Below are 21,096 nucleotides of genomic sequence, written 5' to 3'. Positions count from 1 at the left end.
TTGAATTTGACCTAATTGTCTGGAAGAGGTTTGCTGAAATAAGCTTGCCTTTGTTTCAGTACTTTAGAAAAACGGAACAAAATTCCAAGAGCAGCTTTACTAGAATAAGATGGAATCCTTTTGTTTTATGAACTGGTCCCAGCTGGAGGGCCTTAGATTAATTATTCTCCCAGGTGAGGAGGAATGAGCGGTCTCCCCTCTTTATACAGCCTGTCGCTCAGTTGGCCACCACAAGGTTTATTTTGAAAAGGATCCCTTACCTCATGAATACCTTTTCCCAGCCCAAATATATTTATACTTTAAAAGAAGCCAATTTAACCAGGGCTTTTGTGAGATAAAGTGTAATGAGTGAATTTATTAGCTACCATCGGAGTCAGAGAGCTGTACAGTACTGAAACTGACCCTTCGGTCCAACTCACCCATGTCCATCAGATATCTTAAATTAATCTAGTCCTATTTGCCAGCATTTGGCCCATATCCTTCTGAACCCTTCTTATTCATATACCCATCCAGATGCTTTTTAAATGTTGTAATTGTACCAGCCTCCATCACCTCTGGCAGTTCAATCCATACACGCACCACTCTCTGTGTGAAAATGTTGCCTCTTAGGTCCCTCTTACATCTTACCCTTCTCACCTTATACCTATGTCCTATAGTTTTGGACGCCCCTACCCCAGTACCACATAAATAAACAAAAAATTGAACACAATACTTACATTTTTGGAGAAGTGCTGATTTTTATAACACAACCTGTTTCATCTCTTGTTTTGAGGCACCAGGATGATGGATAGGTAACCAGATGCCAGAGGTTTGACACGCTTCTGTTTGATTGAACTGTACAAAAGTATGCAAATGACCTGCCTTATCTGTTCCAATCACAATCCAGCACTTGCTTTTTTCTCCCTTTCCCTCTGTGAGGAGGCGCTTGAAGGCTAAGTTTCCAAATAAAGAACTTGCCAGTGCCAATCTGTATTGAAAAACCCCAATTGTTTAGTTGAAAAATATACGCTTCGCACAAAGCCTTCCTTTAATAAACATTGACATTGGCTTGGAGGTAATGGTTGTGAATTTGGATCATACAATTCCATGGCATAACATTTTGGACCACAGACTTGAGTGCTACTATTCTGAATGTGTATTTTCAATTTATATCATGCTGCACCAGCATTACTTATAAAGTTGCATATAAAATATCTGTGTAAAGAATCTGTACCTAGCTACCATTGTATCTAAGATAGCTTTGTAAGCGGCAACTTGTAAACTTGTCACCGTACTCATTTGAGTCTGTGACAATAAAACTAATTCTAATGTATCTTAGCTGCTTTTGCTAAGACGCATTTTATGACATTGATAATTGTTTTCTTTTCTCAGGTGTATCTCACACCTCCCACCTTTAGCCAAAAGTCTGATGCAATGTATGGCCTCATTTTCCCCATGGCCTTGGATTCGCATTCCTTAGCTCAACTGTTTCACCATCGGTTTGGGGCTCAATCTGATGTGTTTTTCCTTCTGTGCTTCTGAAGTATTGACACATGCTGGAGACATGTTTGGCTGTCAGCTATGCTCTAGTGCCTTGCTCAGGCAGCGACATATCGTATGCAAACGTTGGTGGACTATTGGAGCATGAGGAAGATGCAGAGTCAAGTGCAATGCTCTCCTCGCCCAATGTCCATACACCAACCATTCCTCATCATCCAGGAACCATGTTCTAAGATAGTGTCAAAAAATAGGACTTCCATACAGTGGTGCATGATTATACTATTGCCTTCTGCAGAATGACTGAGGACAGAAGTCTACATATCTATTACTGTTTAAATCTTGTGTTATGAATGATCTCAATGATGGCATGTTTATTGTCTATCACTTACTGAGCTGACAAAGTAGCTGCAATACTTGTAGTCATGGGATCATTGAATGGTTACATTCAGTCCTTCATGACTGTAACAGATTTTTGTAGGAGCTACTCAGGTACTCCCACACCTCTGCATTTTCTCTTTAGACCTGTAATTTTTTTGAACTCTTCAATATTGTGGTGGTGTTAGTATCAGATATTTGTATCTTCAATAGCTACAGGCAAGGGGCTGGAAGACTGGAGGTTGGCCAATGTGGTGCCATTATTTAAGAAAGGTAGTAAGGAAAAGCCAGGAAACTATAGACCCTTGAGGCGGTGAGCAAATTGGTGGAGGGAATCCTGAGGGACAGGATTTAAATGTGTTTGGAAAGACAAGGATTGATTAGGGATAGTCAACATGGCTCTGTGCATGGGAAATCGTGTCTCATTAATTTGATTGAGTTTTATGAAGAAGTAACAAAGAGGTTTGATAGGGGCAGAGGGGTGGGCATGATCTATATGGATTTCAGTAAGACATTTGACAAGGTTCCTCATGGTAGACTAGCTAGCAAGTTAGATCACATGGAATAGAGGGAGAAGTATTTGGATACAGGACTGGCTTGAGGGTGTGAGACAGAACATGGTGATGGAGGGCAGTTTTTCAGACTGTAGGCTTGTGACTAGTGGCCACAAGGATTGGTGCTGGGTCCACTGCTTCCGGTCACCTGTATAAATAAACAATTTGGATGTGAACATAGGAGGTAAGGTTAATAAGTCTGCAGACGACACCAAAATTGGAGGTGAAGTGGGCAGCGAAGGTTACTTCAGAGTACAATGGGATCTTGATCTAATGGGCCAAGGAGTGGCAGATGGAGTTTAATTTAGGTGGAGTTTAATTTAATGTGATGCGCTGCATTTTGGAAAGGCAAATCAGGGCAGGACTTGTACACTTAACGGTGAGGTCCTGGGGAGTGTTGCTGAACAAAGAGACGTTGGAGTGCAGGCTCATAGTCCCTTGAAAGTGATTCCACAGGTAGAGAGGATAGTGAAGAAGAAGTTTATATGCTTGCCTTTATGGGTCAGTACATTGAGTATAGGAGTTGGGAGGTCATGTTGCAGCTATACAGGACATTGGTTAGGCCACTATTGAAATACTGTTCTTGGAAGAATGTTGTGAAACTTGAAAGGATTCAGAAAATATTTACAAGGACGTTGCCAGGGTTGGAGGGTTAGAGCCATCGGGAGAGGCTGAATAGACTGGGTCTATTTTCCCTGGATCATCAGAGACTGAGAGGTGACCTTACAGTGGTTTATAATGTCATCAGGGGCATGGATAGGTTTAATAGACAAAGTCTTTTCCCCGAGGTCAGGGAGTCCAAAAGCCGATGGCATAGATTTAAGGTAATAGGGGAAAGATTTAAAAGGGACGTGGGGGCAAGTTTTTCACGCAGAGGGTGGTGCATGTATGGATTGAGCTGCCAGAAGTACAATTACATTTAAAAGGCATCTGGATGGGGACATGAATAAGAAGGTTGAGAGGGATATGGGCCAAATAGTGGCAAATAGACCTAGATTAATTTAGGATATCTGGTTGGCATAGATGAGTTGGACTGAAGGGTCTGTTTCTATGCTGTACAGCTCTATAACTCTATGAAGTTTGAAATTGGTATATAGCAAATAGCAGCATGTCCTTCATGCATTCATTCCCCTCCAACAATGGGATGCGAAGCTAATTATCACTTCAGGTGAGGTCCTGGTGGAATGCGCCTTTGCCACAACGTTTTGGAAAGAGCTTCATCTGAAAGACCTTCAACTCAGGGAAAGACACTCTTTGGTGTCCCAAAACCAGCTGGTTTTCTATTGCACAGTGTTGCTCTTGATTGAATGTTGCAGACTGGCATGTTCCAAAATCTCGGTCTGTGTGCTAAAGGATGCATGAAGCTTGAGGCAGCCACATATTGCCATCATGGGGAAAGTTTACTCTCTATGGCTTTCAGCTGCAGTATACCGAGAGGCTGGAATATGTCACATACCTTGGGCTGAACTTTTTTCAATGAACGTACATTGAAAAAATCATGAAAATTGAAAATGTAATGTCAGCTTTTAGTCCTTGTTTCCCCAGTCCATCAGATTTACTCTGAATGTCAAAAACCGAGAGCAGTCCAATTACCAGAATATATGTTCTTCCTTAAAGCAAAATACACAGACAATTTTCATTCATACAATGCCTACAATCACAAGTGACCCAGTTTACATGCACTTGTCTCAGGATCATCATGCTTGACCTCATCGTCCAGTCACTGATCAGATGACCCTGTCCTGAATTAGCTAGCTATCACTCTGGGGCACACTTTCTTGTAGTCGTTTTCTATTCAGTCAAGACAGTGTATTCAAACTTTGACACTGTCCAGTCTCCAGCAATTTGATCTGTTTGATCAATAGCAAACATCACAAATATGCCAACTATCTTGGTCAGTTTATCAATTACTCACAAAGACATTTGATCTTTTCCTTGGACAGAGGCTAACCCTTTGGTTTTAACAAACTATGACCTTAGATTTATCTTGCCACCTTTATCTCATCTAACCAACCATGATATTTACACAGCACAATGCTACGATCAAGCACATTCTGTTTAGCTGATAAATAGTCACATTATCTTCCAATTCACTGTGTCTGTTTTAAAACAGGACTTTAGCCTTTCAGACATACTGTGACAATTTAGTTTATTACGGTTGAGTTACAACACTTAATTAAGCACTTTCACATTGCTTCAGAATAGAAACATTGAGACCAGTGACCTTTCCACTCCTGGGTCATCACCTGACCATTAACTTTTCGATAGAGCAAATTTTGTACTTTTTCATTTTGGCTAACCCAGAAAATTTTTAGGTTAATATCTGAAACATTGAGGCTGTTCAACATAGAACATGATCCAGTGAGATAAGTTTATTTCTGTTACACTTTTGTTAATTTCCAATATGATTTTTCCTTGGGTTGCATACATGGGGTGGCACGGTGGCTCAGTGGTTGGCACTGCGGCCTCACAGCGCCAGGGACCCAGGTTCAATTCCAGCCTCGGGTGACTGTCAGTGTGGAGTTTGCACATTCTCTCCGTGTCTGTGTGGGTTTCCTCTGGGTGCTCCGGTTTCCTCTCACAGTCCAAAGATGTGCTGGCTAGTGGATCGGCCATGCTAAATTGCCCGTAGTGTTCAGGGGTGTGAGGGTTATAGGGCGATGGGTCTGGGTGGGATGCTCCAAGGGGCAGTGTGGACTTGTTGGGCAAAAGGGCCTGTTTCCACACTGTAGGGAATCTAATCTAATATGTTGTAAATATTGGAACCAATATAATTGTAGAACATGCTGTGTGGGGATGAATTTAATTTTATTATAAATTATGTAACATTCAAGTTGCAATGTTTTGTCTCACATATTCTTTACAAGCTTTGTGCCAGAGGATTGAAGGACTGCTAATACCAATTATTAGAAAGGGATGAAGGGATGGAGCAGGAAATTACAGGCAAGCCAGTCTAAATCCAGTGGTGGGGAAGTTATTAGAAGGAATTCTCAGGGACAGCACATATTTGCACTTGAGACACAGATTAAACAGAGATAGTTAACATGGACTTGTCAGGAAAGGTCATGTTTGACAGCTATTGAGATCAAAGGCCAAGTGGCACGTTGAACTGAAAAGTGCAGAAAGGAAGCAGAGGGTGATGGTAGAGTTGAAGAGTTTTTCCTGGGACCAGTAATCCAGCTCACAGAAAGCTCATTATCAATTTGCCGTGTGTGAGCTTGCTGTGGACAAATTGACCATTGTGTGTCCTGAATTCCAACAGTAGCTACCAGTTCATCCCCTCCCCCCACTGCACCACACAACCAGCCCAGCTCTTCCCCCCCACCCACTGCATCCCAAAACCAGTCCAACCTGTCTCTGCCTCCCTAACCGGTTCTTCCTCTCACCCATCCCTTCCTCCCACCCCAAGCCGCACCCCCAGCTACCCACTAACCTCATCCCACCTCCGTGACCTGTCCGTCTTCCCTGGACTGACCTATCCCCTCCCTACCTCCCCACCTATACTCTCTCCACCTATCTTCTTTACTCTCCATCTTCGGTCCGCCTCCCCCTCTCTCCCTATTTATTCCAGTTCCCTCCCCCCATCCCCCTCTCTGATGAAGGGTCTAGGCCCGAAACGTCAGCTTTTGTGCTCCTGAGATGCTGCTTGGCCTGCTGTGTTCATCCAGCCTCACATTTTATTAACACATCCAAAGTGCTTCTTTGTATTTGAGGTACTGCAGGAAGCCGTGAAAGGCGCTATATCAATCCAAGTCTTCGTAGCATATGCCCTGCTGAGGAAGTGTATACAATTATTAACACAGAGATTTTAAAAAAATCTAGGGTCAGGTCTCTTTCACTAAGTATAAAAACAGATTCAGGAGAGACCTTTGGCTAAGGCCGAGTTTCTGAAGATGCTGCAGCCTCAGGTGAGCTCCTCTTGCCTCGCGCCCAGGTGAGGGCCGGCGCTGGCCACGCCCCCTTAGCGGGTCTGCCAATCAATGTGAAGGAAATCCCGCCCTCTTCCGCCGCGGATTGGCAGGGCCTCCCTGGTGTTATGGGCTGGGACGGCTGTCCATCAGGCGGCGGCGGCGGCGGCAGCGGCAGGTGAGGGGCGTTCCTGATCGCTGAGCTGGGCTGCAGTGAAGTTGTGGCGGAGTTTGGAAACAGGAGTGTGGGAGCTCACAGTGACCTATTCTCCCCTACTGCTTGATCACCCTCCACAACAAAACTTCACTGGAGATCCCTACCCTACCTGCTTGAGGAGGGGGTGGGGGAAAGAAAGAAAGAAAGAAAGAAAGAAAGAACGAACAACTTTGTGTAGGAGTGAATCATGAAAAGTTTGAAGTCACGGTTGAAGAAACACGAAGTCACTCTCAATGTAAGTTGAGGGCGCCTCTTTTGCGTTCGTTTAATCAAAATATTTGAATATGTGCCGTGGCGGTTTGTGTATTCTGTATTTCTGAATTTTTGGATTCTCTTGCTTTTTTTTAAAGAGACTCCTCAGCCAGCAGCATTGAGGGGATTGCGTGTTATCGCTGCGCCCCGTGTGTGTTTAAAATGCAGCACCCTCTTTGCTGATCTGAGCGCCACTTTTTGTGGTGTTTAGCCTCTAATCTGCGAGTGTGTTCAGGCAACTAAAAAGTTATACTTTCAAAAAAAAGTGTTGCGGAGTTTATATGGGGACTTTATTGATGCTTTTTGATTTTTCGACTTTAACTGTAATGTTAACTGAAATAACTTTTTAAGCAGTTAAGCACTGATTCCATTTGCCTCTGACACAAAATACCACGCCCAGGCTCTTGTATAGGCTTTCTTCTGTACCCTGAAAGTGTAGGCTCAATGTGAATTCAATATAACCTGCCGTTCCTGTAGTGAGGGTTGTCAACAACGTCATTTTGGGTGGAGACTTGTTTTTTTGGATGTTATCTCTGACCCTTTCAAGATGACACTTCAGTCTGATGATCACTCCCATGTGTCCATTTGTCATGGTTTCATAATATGTTTGCCTTAGCATCTTTCCCAGATATGTTCTCTGTAGAACCATAACTGAATATTAAGAGCATCCCTGTAATCACTCAGATACTTTCTGTACATCTATGCTTATGCTGAGGCACTAAAATATTTTAAAGAAAATATAATTTATGGTACTATTTTGTGTGTTCTGTTTGCTACATTTGCTCTCATTCCACTTCCTGATATTTTCTGTAAATTAAAACATTAGATAATATTGCAGCTGTGTGAACACCTGGTTGGGAATAGGCCTTTCAGCCCATCAACCTGACTTGCCGTTCAGTAAGATCATGGCTGATTGCGTTTTGGTCTCAACTGTACATCCTCACCTACCCTCAGTAATCTTTGACTACATTTTTAGTCGTGGAGCTATCTGTCTCGGTCTTAAAAAAATTCAATGACCCCACTTCTGCTACTGCTTGGGAAAGAGGGTTCCAAATACAATTTGAGTAGGGGAAGAAATCTTTTCCATGTTAGTCTTAAATGGGTGAGCCATGTTTAAAAATTGCATGCCTATGTTCGATTTCACTATCTGTACATGCAGCTGATTTTGCTGTTTTAGCTTACACATGTTTCTTATTCACTCATGGAATGTAGGCATCACTGGCTAGCCAGCATTTATTGACCATCTCTAGTTGCCCCTTGAGAAGGTGGTGGGGAGCTGCCTAATTGAACTGCTGCAGCCCATGTGCCGTAGGTTGACTCATAATGCCGCTATGGAGGGAATTCCAAGATTTTGAACAAATGACACTGAGGGAGCTGTGATATATTTCCATGTCAGGATGTGGGTAGTTTGGAGGGGAACTTGCAGGAGTAGTGTTTCCATGTATTTGAAGCCCTTTTCCTTCCAGATAGAAGTAGTTGTGGGTTTGTAAGTTGCTGTCTAAGGATCTTGGGTGGAAGGTTGACTGAAGTTTTTTTCATTTTTGAAAATTAATTTTCAAGTCAGGTCATCTTTGAATTCTGCGATTGTGGATTTGAGACACCACATCGTCCTTTTTTTAAATTCTTTCTTTGGATGTGGGTACTACTGGCATTTGTTGGGAAAAATAGCTGTGATTTTCAACTGTGGCAGTCCCTCTGGTACAAATTTGCCCACATTGCTGTTAGGTGGGCTTCTTTGTAGCAGCTTGATACAATAGCTGGGTTATTTCAGAAGGCAGTTATGCATTGCTATAGGTCTGGAATTATGTGAATCAAAATAGCAGGTTTCTTTTCCTAAATAAAATTGTAGTTTCACGGTCACCATTACTAAACCTTATTTTCAATTTGCTTATATTAATTAATCGTAAATTGCGATGGCTGCTGTCATGGGATTTTAATTCCTGCACCACCCCCCCCAGCATCATTCTGGGCCTCTGAATCAAAAGTAAAAAAAAAACTGTGGGTGCTGTAAATCAGAAACAAAGCAGAAATTGCTGGAAAAGCTCAGCAGGACTAGCAGCATGTGTGGCGAGAAATCAGTTAATATTTTGGGTTGAGCAACCCTTCCTCAGGACTGACGTAGTAAGATCTGCCCCCCCACGCAGACGCTCTCTGATGAAGGGTCCAGGCCCGAAACGCCAGCCCCTGCGCTCCCGAGACGCCGCCCAGCCCGCCGCGCTCATCCAGCTACACACTCTGGTATGTGCATCATTAACTTTGTTTACCTCTGCAGATGATACCAGATCTGCCGAGTTCCTCCATCACGTTCTGTATTTATTTCAGATGTCCCGCTTTTAAAACAAATTTCGTAATCACTTTTACTGATACACGCGGTTTTGCGTGTATTTTCTTGGGTTTATTAGTCACAATACAACTGCATCCTCAACCCATTGAAAAAAGTTAAAAGTTCAATGAAAATACAAAATTTACAGGCATCTTCTGAAATTAAATGCTGAATATTACAGAAGTCACAGATTTAAAATAATTGGCAAAAACAGTAGACGGCTGATGAAATTATTTTTGCTTTTTAACAAGCAACCATGATCTCGAATGCACTATCTTAAATAATGGTGAAGATGATCCAATAGGAACTGAGAACTGAAAGGACGGGGGGGGTGGGGAGGTGTTGGGAAAACTGGCAGTGTTATGGGCAAAGAGAATTGAATCAATTTGGATGGCACCTACAAAAAGCCAGCTCAGGCATGATTCATCAATACAGTTTTGCAGGATGGAAGGAGACCTATGGTTCTGAGATGAAGGAACAGCCAGTTTAGACAATACTGAGATAACAAGGTATAGAGGTGGACGAGCACAGCAGGCCGAGCAGCACCAGAGGAGCAGGAAGGCTGACGCCCCGGACCCAGACCCTTCTGAAGGGTCAAGGCCCGAAACAACAGCCCCCCCGCTCCTCCGACGCCGCCCGGCCCGCCGCGCCCACCCAGCACTACACCCTGCCATCTCAGATTCTACAGCATCTGCAGTTCCTACCATCTCTAATACATTACTGATAGCCAGAATAAATTATTCGAACATTCTATGTCAATTCAACTACTCATGAATTCTGTGCATAATGCTGACTTAAAAAGTGTTTAAATATTAGTGAGTTTTGAGAAGATTTGTAGCTCAGGTTCAGGTTCTGAATGTGAGTTTGCTCGCCGAGCTGGAAGGCCAGCCCCCAGACGCCTCGTCACCACCCCAGGCAACACCAGTGAGCCTCCGACGGTGGGCACGTTAATTTTTTTTTAAGGAAGGAAACCTGTCATGCAAAGTTACTTTGGCCCATATTTCCCTCTGGTCCCCTAATTCACTCTCAACTGCCCTTTGAAATAATCAATCAAGTCATTCATTAAAAGAAGGTAGTCCACTAACACAACCTCAAGACAACCAGAGAAGAAAATCCTGACCTGGGGAGAACACTCAGAATTGAAGGCAGAAGAATTTGAGAACCTAAACAGTATGTGCTATTTTCATCAAAGACAGAGCCTTGATAAGTTGCCAAATAGGTGCTTAAATAATGCATAATTAGACAAAAGTAATTTTAATGCAGACTGTCACTTCAGGGTAAAGCACGATAGCAAGACAAAAGGATGTAGGTTGAAAGGATGATATAGCAATAGCTTCTTCACTCAAAGGATGGTCAATATTTAAAATAGTGATTCTAGGTAGAAAATTAGGGACTGAAGGTTTAGATTCTTTGAAGAGCCAGTTGTTTGGTACCTTTTTTTCGGAAATCTTAGATGTATGAGTTGGGATGGGCCGAATAGCTCCTCTGATTGGAAATCATATCTGAAGTGTGCCACAGCAAATGTTATTCCAGAAAATAAAAGCTCATGGTATAGAACTTCCAGTATATAATTGAAGGTTGGGTAGCTGACAGGAAATCTGGTATAAATGCTTCATTTTCTGGTGGTGTACCATGGGATGGAGTTTTAATTTTTTACAGTTTATACAAATGACTTAGATGAAGAGACTGAAGGTATGGTTGCTAAATTTGCTGATGAGACAAAGTTGGATAGGAACATAAATTGTGAAGGGAATGTAAAGGACATGGATGGATTAAGTGAGTAGGTAAAGATGAGGTAAACACAGGAAAACTGTGAAATTGTCCATTTTGGCAGGAAGGACAAAAAAGCATGTTACCTGAGCTGGGCAGTGGGACTGGCTGGGTAGCTCTTTTGGAAGCTTGTACTGAAAGAATGGGCCTCCTTAAAGTTTTATGGTTCTAAATAGGGGAGCTTGTACAGTTCTGAAGATGCTGAGGGATTTGAGTCTTCATGCATTAATCACACAAATTTAGTAGAGAGATAGAGCAACTCTGAAAGCTAATAACATGTTCTCATTAAATGCAAGAGGAATTTGATCCTGATTGAGGTGTACAAGGTAATGAGAGGCATGGATAGAGTTGATAGCCAGAGACTTTTCCCCAGGGCAGGATTGACTGCCACGAGGGTTCATAGTTTTAAGGTGTTAGGAGGAAGGTATAGAGAAGTCAGAGGGAGGTTCTTCACCCAGAGAGTTGTGAGCGCATGGAATAGTTTGCCAGTGATAGTCGTGGAAGCAGAGTCATTAGTGACATTTAAGCAACTGTTGGACATGCACATGGACAGCAGTGAATTGAGGGGAGTGTAGGTTAGGTTATTTTATTTTTGGATTAGGATTATTCCCTGGCACAACATCGTGGGCTGAAGGTCCTGTACTGTGCTGTACTTTTCTATGTTCTGTGTTGGAGTTAGAGATAACAGTGTGGAGCTGGAGGAACACAGGCCAGGCAGCATCAGAGGAGCAGGAAAGCTGTTCTTCAGAAACGTCCCAACCTGAAACATCAAATTTCCTGCTCCTCTGATGCAGCTTGGCCTGCCGTGTTCCTCTAGCTCCACTTTGTACTATCCCTTCCTCAGGACAGTTGAGTTCTGGGTGGGTGGGGGGGAGGGGGGGGAGGGGAGTGTCTCTTGACCTGAAACATGAACTCCTAATTTCTTTCCACATGTGCTGCCAGACCTGCTGAGCTTTTCGAGCAACTTCTGGTTTTGTTTGGCCCTCTGAGTTGCTGGGCAAGTGACGTTATCACTCTCTCGCTGTCTCCCTGTTGCATCAGTACAGTTTCTTCCAGTTATTGATTAAATTTGGGCTTATATTCTCTACTTGTGCTAACTGTCTAAAGAGAGAGAACTCTGTCATTTTATTCCACTCTCAAATGTCCTTTTATAGACAGATACTACAGTTGGTGGGTTGTATGCAGTTTGGAACGATCTGCATGAGGTCCAGTTCATAGCATTACAGAATTGTTATCATGCAGAAGGAGACCATTTGGCCTGTTGTGTCTGCTGCACTAAGCTGATGAGCATTTTTTGTTTCCTGCAATGTGATTGCTGGCAAAACCTAAAATCATTAAAATGCAGGAGCAGGCAGAGGCCATTTGGCTCATTGTGTCTAGTGCTCTGTTCAATAAGATCTCTTAATTCTCAGCTCCACTTTCTGGCCTTTTGCCAGGGCCGTCGATTCCCCTAATAATTAAAAAGCTGTTTGTTCCAAGCTTGAATACACTTAATGACCCACCGTCTACAGCCCTTCGTAGTAATGAATTCCACAGATACAACCCTTTGTAGTAATTAACTCAACAGGTATACAGTGCTGTACTTTATTCACAAAAATATCTGTATACATATTATAAACACAGTTCAGTTCTGTATTGTAGCATATCAAGGAAACAAACAAACATTGAAATTTGATTCTATCCCAACAAACAAAAGGCTTCTCTTACTTGAACCAGGTTATATTTACATGCATTTGAGGCAGTGGGAGGGCTTGATTACTGAGCAGACCCCAATTTAACTTCTGCAGAAGGATCTGAGACAGTGGTCTTCCCCACTGCCCCAAGCTTTAGTTCATCCCTCAGTATGTAGTCCCAGACTTTGGAATGTGCCAGCCTGCTCCATTCGATCAGGATCAATTTTTTGGTGTCCCAGAGCGAGATGTTGCGGGCAGATCAAAGAGTGTCTTTCGCTGTGTTGATGGTCCTCCAGGTGCAGTTGATGTTTGTCTCAGTGTACATCCTTGGGAACGACCATAGACCACAGAGTCCTGCGTCATGGAGCTGCTCAGGATGAACTGCGACAAAAACCACTGTGTATCTCTCCAGACTGAGAGAAAAGAAATCCTCATCTCTTTATTGAATGGGTGACTATACTTTGTGATAATTCCCTCTGGTCCTAGGCTCTCTTGCAAGTAGAAACAGCCTCTTTACATTGAGGGTGTTTGTACTACAGTTGGTGATGAATCTGGTGGGCATTCAGTGGCACCTTTTCTTTGAGGTAATGGTACCTAATTTTAAAGATTAAGGAGGAAAGACAGGCAGCAGTCGAGAAATCTGAAACAATAATACAAACCTGGAAATAGAAAATATAAACCAAAAGAACTGTGGATGCTGTAAATCAGAAACAAAAAAAGAAGTTGCTGGAAAAGCTCAGCAGATCTGGCAGTATTTGTGAAGAGAACTCAAAGTTAACGTTTCTGAGGAACGGTCACCGGACTTGAAACGTTAAATCGGATTTCTCTTCACAGATGCTGCCAGATCTGCTGAGCTTTTCCAGCAATTTCTGTTTGTATTGCTGCTGGAAGTCAGCTTGGAAGGTCTCGTAATTGTGGATCCTTTCACAGTGGTTCTTGCATTTGACCACTCTAGATGTTGATGGATCTTCTGAATATTTCCAGACTTTTCCATTTTCATTAAATTTTGTTTTTGGAAAGAAAAATTAAAGCATGCTGCTATGTGTCAGATGTATTATTCTTCAGATGAATGAAGAATGTTTCAGTTGTACTGTTAAGGATCACTCGTGTGTTCAGTTGTCTAGTTGTTCACTAAACAATCTTGAGAAATTTATGGGTTGCTGGGAAATGGAGGAAGATTAAAAACAACCTCCATAATGGTTTATAAAACTGTGTTACTTTGGATTAAACTGGAATCCGTGAGGCTTTTAGATGTAAGATCTTTTTCCTAAACCCAAAGGTACAGTTCTGTTAGATTATTTGACCATGTTCTGGATGAATATGCCCTGATTCCTTATTGCTTTGCTTTGAGTAAGCTGACCATGGGTTCGAATCCCATTCCAGAGGCTTGGCTGTACAATTTAGGCTGAAGCTGCTTGTGCTATTGAAAGGCAATGCTGTATTGTTGAGAAGGGGAATAAACTAAGGCTCTGTCTGGCCTCTCGTGTGTGTATTCTAAGAAATGCCACCATTTCCATGAAGTGCAGGGGAAATACCCCTGGTGTCATGGGCAGCATTTAACCCTCAATCCAACACCGCCACATGAGGTGATTTAGTCACTTTTCACGTTATTGCTGTGGATATTTTCTCTGCACAGCTTGGTTGCTGTTTCCTATATTACACTCTAAAAGTGAACTGAGTCAACTGTGAGATAATAAGGTGTAGAGCTGGATGAACTCAGCCGGCCAAGAAGCATCAGAGGAGTAGAAAAGCTGATGTTTTGGGTCTAGACCCTTCTTCAGCTTTCCTGCTCCTCTGATGCTGCTGGGCCTGCTGTGTTCATCCAGCTCTACACCTTGTTATCTCAGATTCTCCAGCATCTGCAGTTCCTACTATTTCTGAGTCAACTGTGAGTTGCATTGCAACGGCAGATGCTGTAGAAAATAGTGTAGGGTTCTAATCTCCGCTTTTTGTATTCCCTTTTTTCAGTTTGTCTGTGAGAACATTTTGATTCCATTTTATTCGTAGCACCATAGAATGGTTATGTCTGGAAGGAGGCTATTCAGTCTCTCTGTTCATCGCGAGCTCTCTGTAAAAGCAGGTTGTGCTTTTGTTTCATATTTTTAAGAAATTGGTTACATCTGAATGTAAACTGCTGATACTTGGATAATATACCAATAATGTCTTTATTCCACTTAAATCAACTTTGAATAGGAGTTACTTTATCAGTTCGTGAATCTCTTGGACCATAGAACACCCACTGCGCTTGCATTTATTTAGTTTGGATTTCAGGAGTCTGAGCATGGAATTGTTCATTTGTCATTCTCCTTTATTGCAACAGCACAGTCTACTTGTCAAGAAACTGCATCTACTATCCTGCAATTGGAATAATTCAGTAGTATAAATATTGGGAGTTGGCTTATGGATGCTAATCGCCTGGAATCTGATGTTAAGGATTCTTAGTGTTAAGGAATGATTTGGAATCTCTAAGATGAACACAGAAATGTAAATGGTCTGGAGAGGGATATATTGAGCATGACTTAAAGCTACAATTTTGCCTCTTCTGCATATTTATGGGGATTCTAAGGATTCCCCACTAATCGTTTGCCTTTCAGCAATGGGCGATAAGTTTAATGACTCCTCCCTCGTGAGGTGGGTTATCAGATATCTTATTACTTTAGAGACAAGGTAACCCAGTTAAATTCTTGTTATGGCATTGCATGTTTCTCCTCATTCCATGTTGAGGTCTGTTTGCTGTCTGCATGTCTGGAGACACTCGGGTATTTTGTTCAATATGATTTGTTACTTAAAATACTGCAGTAAGCATAGTGTGCTGATTGCAACATTAAGCTTCATTGTGGCACAATATGAATGGATATGAATCTGAGCCCTGAATGCAGGCTATTAACATTCCAGACTAATTCCTGTCTAATTCAAAGTTATTTTCTTCCTTCTTCCCAGTTCTTGATTGACCAGTTGTTTGGGTATGTTGGTATTAATTTTTGAGTGGGATTATAACATATTGTTTTATTTAAAGCAGGTTTCTACAGAAGTTCTACAAAGTTCTGGAGAAGTCAAATTCAACTCAAAAGTCAAAACTCTGTTTCCCCCTCCACAGGTGCCTGCCTGACCTGTTCACACGTCAAGCACTTTGATTTTATTTCAGATTTAATAGTTACTGCAGGATTTTATTTTTATCACAGCATTTGATTTGAAGAAGAATTATTTGGATAAAAGTGTAAAGTTTAAGAAAAGATTTACAAGGATGTTGCCAGGGTTAGAGGGTTTGAGCTATAGGGAGAGGCTGAATAGGCTGGGGCTATTTTCCCTAGAGCATTGGAGACTGAGGGGAGTCCTTATAAAAGTTTATAAAATCATGAGGGGCATGGATATGATGAGCACTCAAGGTCTTTTCCCCAGGCTGGGGGAGCTCAAAACTAGAGGGCATAGGTTTAAGGTAAGAGTTGGGGGGGTGGGGGGCGCAATTAAAAGGGACATAGAACACAGAACAATACAGCACAGAACAGGACCTTCGGCTGTTGATGTTGTGCCGACCTGTGAACTAATCTAAGCCCCTCCCCCTACACTATCCCATCATTATCCATATGCTTATCCAAGGACTGTTTAAATGCCCCTAATGTGGCTGAGTTAACTACATTGGCAGGCAGGACATTCCACGCCCTTACCACTCTCTGAGTAAAGAACCTGCCTCTGACATCTGTCTTAAATCTATCACCCCGCAATTTGTAGCTATGCCCCCTTGTACAAGCTGAAGTCGTCATCCTCAGAAAAAGACTCTCACTGTCCACCCTATCTAATCCTCTGATCATCTTGTATGTCTCTATTAAATCCCCTCTTAGCCTCCTTCTCTCCAATGAGAACAGACCCAAGTCCCTCAGCCTTTCTTCATAGGGCCTGTGCTCCAGACCAGGCAACATCCGATAAATCTCCTCTGCACCTTTTCCAATGCATCCACATCCTTCCTGTAATGTGGCGACCAGAACTGCATGCAATATTCCAAATGAGGCCGCACTAGCGTTTTGTACAGTTGCATCATGACATCACTGCTCCAGAACTCAATCCCTCTACCAATAAAACTGAACACACCGTAAGCCGCCTTAACAGCACCATCAACCTGGGTGGCAACTTTCAGGGATCTCTGTACATGGACACCAAGATCCCTCTGCACATCTACACTACCAAGAATCTTTGCATTGACCCAGTATTCTGCCTTCCTATTATTCCTCCCAAAGTGAATCACCTGACATTTATCTGTATTTAAACTCCATTTGCCACCTTTCGGCCTGATTCTGCAGTTTATCCAAGTCTCCCTGCAACATTCTTCCACACTGTCCACCACTCCACCGACTTTAGTGTCATCCACAAACTTACTAACCCATCCACCAATGCCTGTGCCCAAGTCATTTATAAAAATGAGAAACAGCAGTGGTCCCAAAACAGATGCTTGAGGCACACCACTAGTGACCGGACTCCAGGCTGAATATTTTCCATCAACGCCGAAGGGACAACATTTTCACGCAGAGGGTGGTACGTGTATGGAAGTGGTGGAGGCTGGCATAATTTCAACATTAGAAAGGCTTCTGGATGGGTATATGAATAGGAAGGGTTTAGAGGGATGTGGGCCAAATGCTGACAAACTAGATTAATTTAGGTTCTCTGGTTGGCATGGATAAGTTGGACTGAAGGGTCTGTTTCCATGCTGTCCATCTCTGACTGTATGTTGTTGGCAAGGCTAACCTTCATTTTTGCCCTTGTGAAACCATGTAAGATGAAGATTCTACTGCAGTGCTGGGGTAGAGTGTGGAAGGATTGTGATCCAGGGACCACGTAGGACCTGCTGATTATATGTCTCAGTCATGATAGTGTGTGAATTGGAGGCGGTGGCTTTACTTTGACCATGTTGTTCATGAAGTTACATCCTCCAAATAAACTGCTGGCTTTCTACAAGTTAATTTGTAGATAGTTGTTTTGAAATGTTAGTTTATTCTTGGGATTTGGCAAAACAGTGATGCAGCAGATCTCATGCCCAACAAACTAGTCTGACCATTCACAGGAGATGCACTGACAGTTCACTGAGTGAAGGATTGGTCACTAGATTGTCTTCGCAGATGCTGCCAGAAATGCTGAGTTTCTCCAGAAAATTCTGTTTTTGTTTGTCACTGAGTGAAGGGATGGATTTAGACATTGGCTGAGTTCTGAAGACGACAGAGTGGCAGGTTGAATTTGTCTTTCCTCAGAGGGAAGGATTTAAATTTTTCAGGGTGCTTGATTATTTTGGCTCACTGCATCTGCATTCTGTGTCGCCTGTGTATCTTCCAAATCAGTGAAACCTGGTTTTCTGCTCCGTTATGTTCCATTGTGTTATCACTGGCTAATGGTAGAATGTGAGTATCAGTTGAACCAAAGGAAGCTAGCAGAAATGAGAGAGAAACAAACAACTTCTATTGTATTTGTGAATGGGGTTCTCAATTGCTGTTTTTGGATCTAGGTTTTATAATACATTGGATGACTTAAAATGATTTTTGCAGTGTAGTGTGTAATGATAGAGACCGCACCTACAATGCTTTGTACAGTTTTTTGTCTTTTTTTAAACCTAAAGAAGGATATAAGCTGTCTTAGTGTAACAAATAGTTCAGCTGACTGTTTCCAGGGTGAGAGATTAAGTAAACAAAGCCTATAAATTCCTGAATGATAGTAGGAGCTGCCAATGATTTCTGAAGAAGAGTCCCGACCCGAAACGTCAACTCTCCTGCTCCAGCTGCTGCCTGGTCTGCTGTGCTCTTCCAGCTCCGTTCCTTGTTATCTATAAATTCCTGTAGTGTATAAGAATGAGAAAAGATCTCTCTGAAACATCTAAAATTATTAGAGGACATGACAAAAGTTGATACTGATTGAGAGCTTCTCCTGGTCTAGATCTCTCTATCACAATCTCAATAATGTTTAGGACAGAGATAAGGAGGAAGTGTTTTCGTTTTGGAGACTTTGGAATTCCCCATCCTAGAGGCCCAAGATTGTTTGGTTTTTGAGCATATTTACCGTTGACAGATTTTGGACACAACCAAATGGGGATAGAGTTGAAGTAGAAGACTACCTGTGACCTTATTGAATAGCAGCACAAGGCTTGAGAAGTCAGATGGCCTACCCCTAACTCCTGTTCCAATTTCTTATAATCTTTTATCACTTACCTATTCTGAGAGATAAAAGCATGGGTTGTTGTGAGTTTTAATGCTAGTTGAATTTACACAGTGTTATTTGGGGGTAGTTTTGGGTGCATTGGGGAGCAGGGCATTTACAGGAGCAATGCGATTTGATTTTCACAGCTGGCTTTTGTATATGAATTTCCTAAAATTTTAATCTACTGGGAAATATTTGTGTGGCTACGTTGCAAGGAATTTACAGAACAGGAACAAGCCATTTTTAACAAATAGTGATATTTATATTGTGCATGTGTCCTTTGTGGTGCTGCTTCATTTAACTCTATCTTCAGCTTCTGTACATTTCTCCCTCATGTGTTTAACTAGCTTCTCTTCATAGGCTTCTATGCTATTTCCCTCAACTGCTCCCTGCGGTAGTAAATTCCACATTCTCGCCACTCTCTGGATAAAGAAGCTTTTCCAGTAATCCTCTTTGGGGTTAAAAGGTAAAGTCACCATGAGCCCAGAGGACCATTAGAGCTGTTCTCATTAGAGAGAGAGATGACTGGTGATGTTCTAACCTGAGGGTCATCACTCTTCAGGTGAGAGGCAAGATGTTGAGAAAGAGAGCCCTCCAGCTGGTGCAGGAATTGAACCCACGAAGATGGCATCTCTCTGCATTGCAAACCGACTAGCCAGCTGAGCTAACTGACTCCCTTTTTGGGTTTATTAGTGATTAACTTTTATTTCTGGCCCCTGGTTTTGTACTTGCCCCATTGCAATGGGCAATTCTCCAGCGCAGAGATCTGACAGAATTGAATTTTGTTTGGTGAGGTATTTTCTGATTGGATAAAATGATCCAAAATTGCTGGGGCGGTCTGGACAAATCATTTCTATAAACAGGTAGTGTGATTAATGTCTTCAGAACATTGAGAAAGTATATTTGTGTTTTATACTTGTTAACATGTGAAGGATGTTGGTAGAGTCATATCTAATACTTGTCCTTAGTTTCCTTACAGAGAGATGTGTGGACTTTCTCTTTTTTAAGATCGTAGCAACCTTGTCTTTATCTGCTCCCAGCCTGATATTCCTGAAGCAGTTGAATGTGTAATTGTACATTCGCATGTGGCGTATACTGTACAATTATATATATTACATGAAATCCTTTTATATACTGATGTGAGAGGGAAACTTGGGTTAGACTGGGAGTAATACGGTTAGTGTTTGAGGCGAGGTGTTTGGTCTTGACTTTAGCATGGTATGCTATTATAAGAAAAAGTCTTAAAGGCTGGGTTTTTCCTGTAATGCTCTTATGTACAGAGATCATCAGACACACCTTGTTTTGTCCCAGAATGTTTTAAATGTGAGTCTTCTTTGATGCATAAAGCAGAGCCCCATGTTAACCTAAATTAAATAGTAGCTATTTGCAGCTTACAGTGAACTTCTGATCTTTTACCATCTTGCCTTAAACTGTTCATATTCAGTTTTTGAGAGAAACTATTTTTGGCCAGGATACTTCAGTCCAAAACCTTACCTTTCCCTGTTCGCTTGTCAAATTTAAAAAGTGTTTTCTGTCCAGACAGTTTGTTCTGAAGCTCTGAAATATTCCTGGTCTTAAAGTGCTGCAGACATCATTGGATTTGTTAGTTACAGTCAATAAAAGGGCATGCAATGTGGAAATGTGCTGCGATTACCCAGTAATTGTGCAATATCAATCTCTCGTCTAAAGATTGCTTTCTGTCTCTTGCTTCAAGCTGTTACCTCTGACTTGTGTGTATGATCGATTGTTGATAGCTATCTGTATAAAGAGCTGTACAAAAGCTTCAGTCCTAACTGATGCACCTGGTCTCCTAGAATAACTGAACATAGTAGCCTGTATTATCGTTTTGGGATCGTGATCAACCTCAAAGATCAGTCTCCAATATCGAGGTTGTGCAGCATTAAGTTTTTAGTTAGGAGATTACCCTGGTATAATAGTCAGGATATTTGTATATTTGTACTTTAGAAATGGAAGCAAGTAAATGTAGCCATGGTATGTGGAATTTCGGGTTCAGAACTGTCTTAGAAAGTGAGCCAACATAATCAGACGTTTCTCTTAGTGGAAATAAAAACAAACATTTTTTAAGCTGAAGACATAAGGAAAGGATTAGTAAATGCTGGCAAAATGCAGTGAATCTGTAAAGAGAAAAGAGAGTCTCTGTGACCTTTTTCTGAGGATGGATTTCCAAACTAGACTATCATAATCTGTCCTTTCTCCTTGTAGGTGTAGACTGACCTCCTGGGCCATCTAAATCTGCGTGTTTGACTTTGGAATTTTTCTTTTTATTCCCCAGTCTTATCCATTGTCTTTAGGTGGCTCAAGAATATGGCAGTGAGCAGCCATATCCTTAGGTAGGATAGTAGGGGAACAG

The 21,096-nt window shown here is 42.0% G+C and overlaps 1 protein-coding gene across 1 annotated transcript in view; it reads left to right on the top strand.

Moving 5' to 3' along the window:
- The first annotated feature begins 6,498 nt into the window (after positions 1-6,498).
- Positions 6,499-21,096, top strand: part of LOC125467282 (uveal autoantigen with coiled-coil domains and ankyrin repeats-like) — a 157,122-nt gene continuing 142,524 nt past the window's right edge. The window contains exon 1 of the mRNA XM_059639263.1: positions 6,499-6,768. Within this exon, the coding sequence (XP_059495246.1) occupies positions 6,721-6,768 (48 nt within the window). The 5' untranslated portion in view covers positions 6,499-6,720. The remainder of the gene's footprint in view (positions 6,769-21,096) is intronic.

The sequence above is a fragment of the Stegostoma tigrinum genome, chromosome 33 (assembly GCF_030684315.1).
Source record: "Stegostoma tigrinum isolate sSteTig4 chromosome 33, sSteTig4.hap1, whole genome shotgun sequence".
In the NCBI taxonomy this organism is placed as follows: domain Eukaryota; kingdom Metazoa; phylum Chordata; class Chondrichthyes; order Orectolobiformes; family Stegostomatidae; genus Stegostoma; species Stegostoma tigrinum.
Note: the sequence above shows the minus strand (reverse complement) of the source record. Positions and strands in the feature narration are given on the sequence as shown.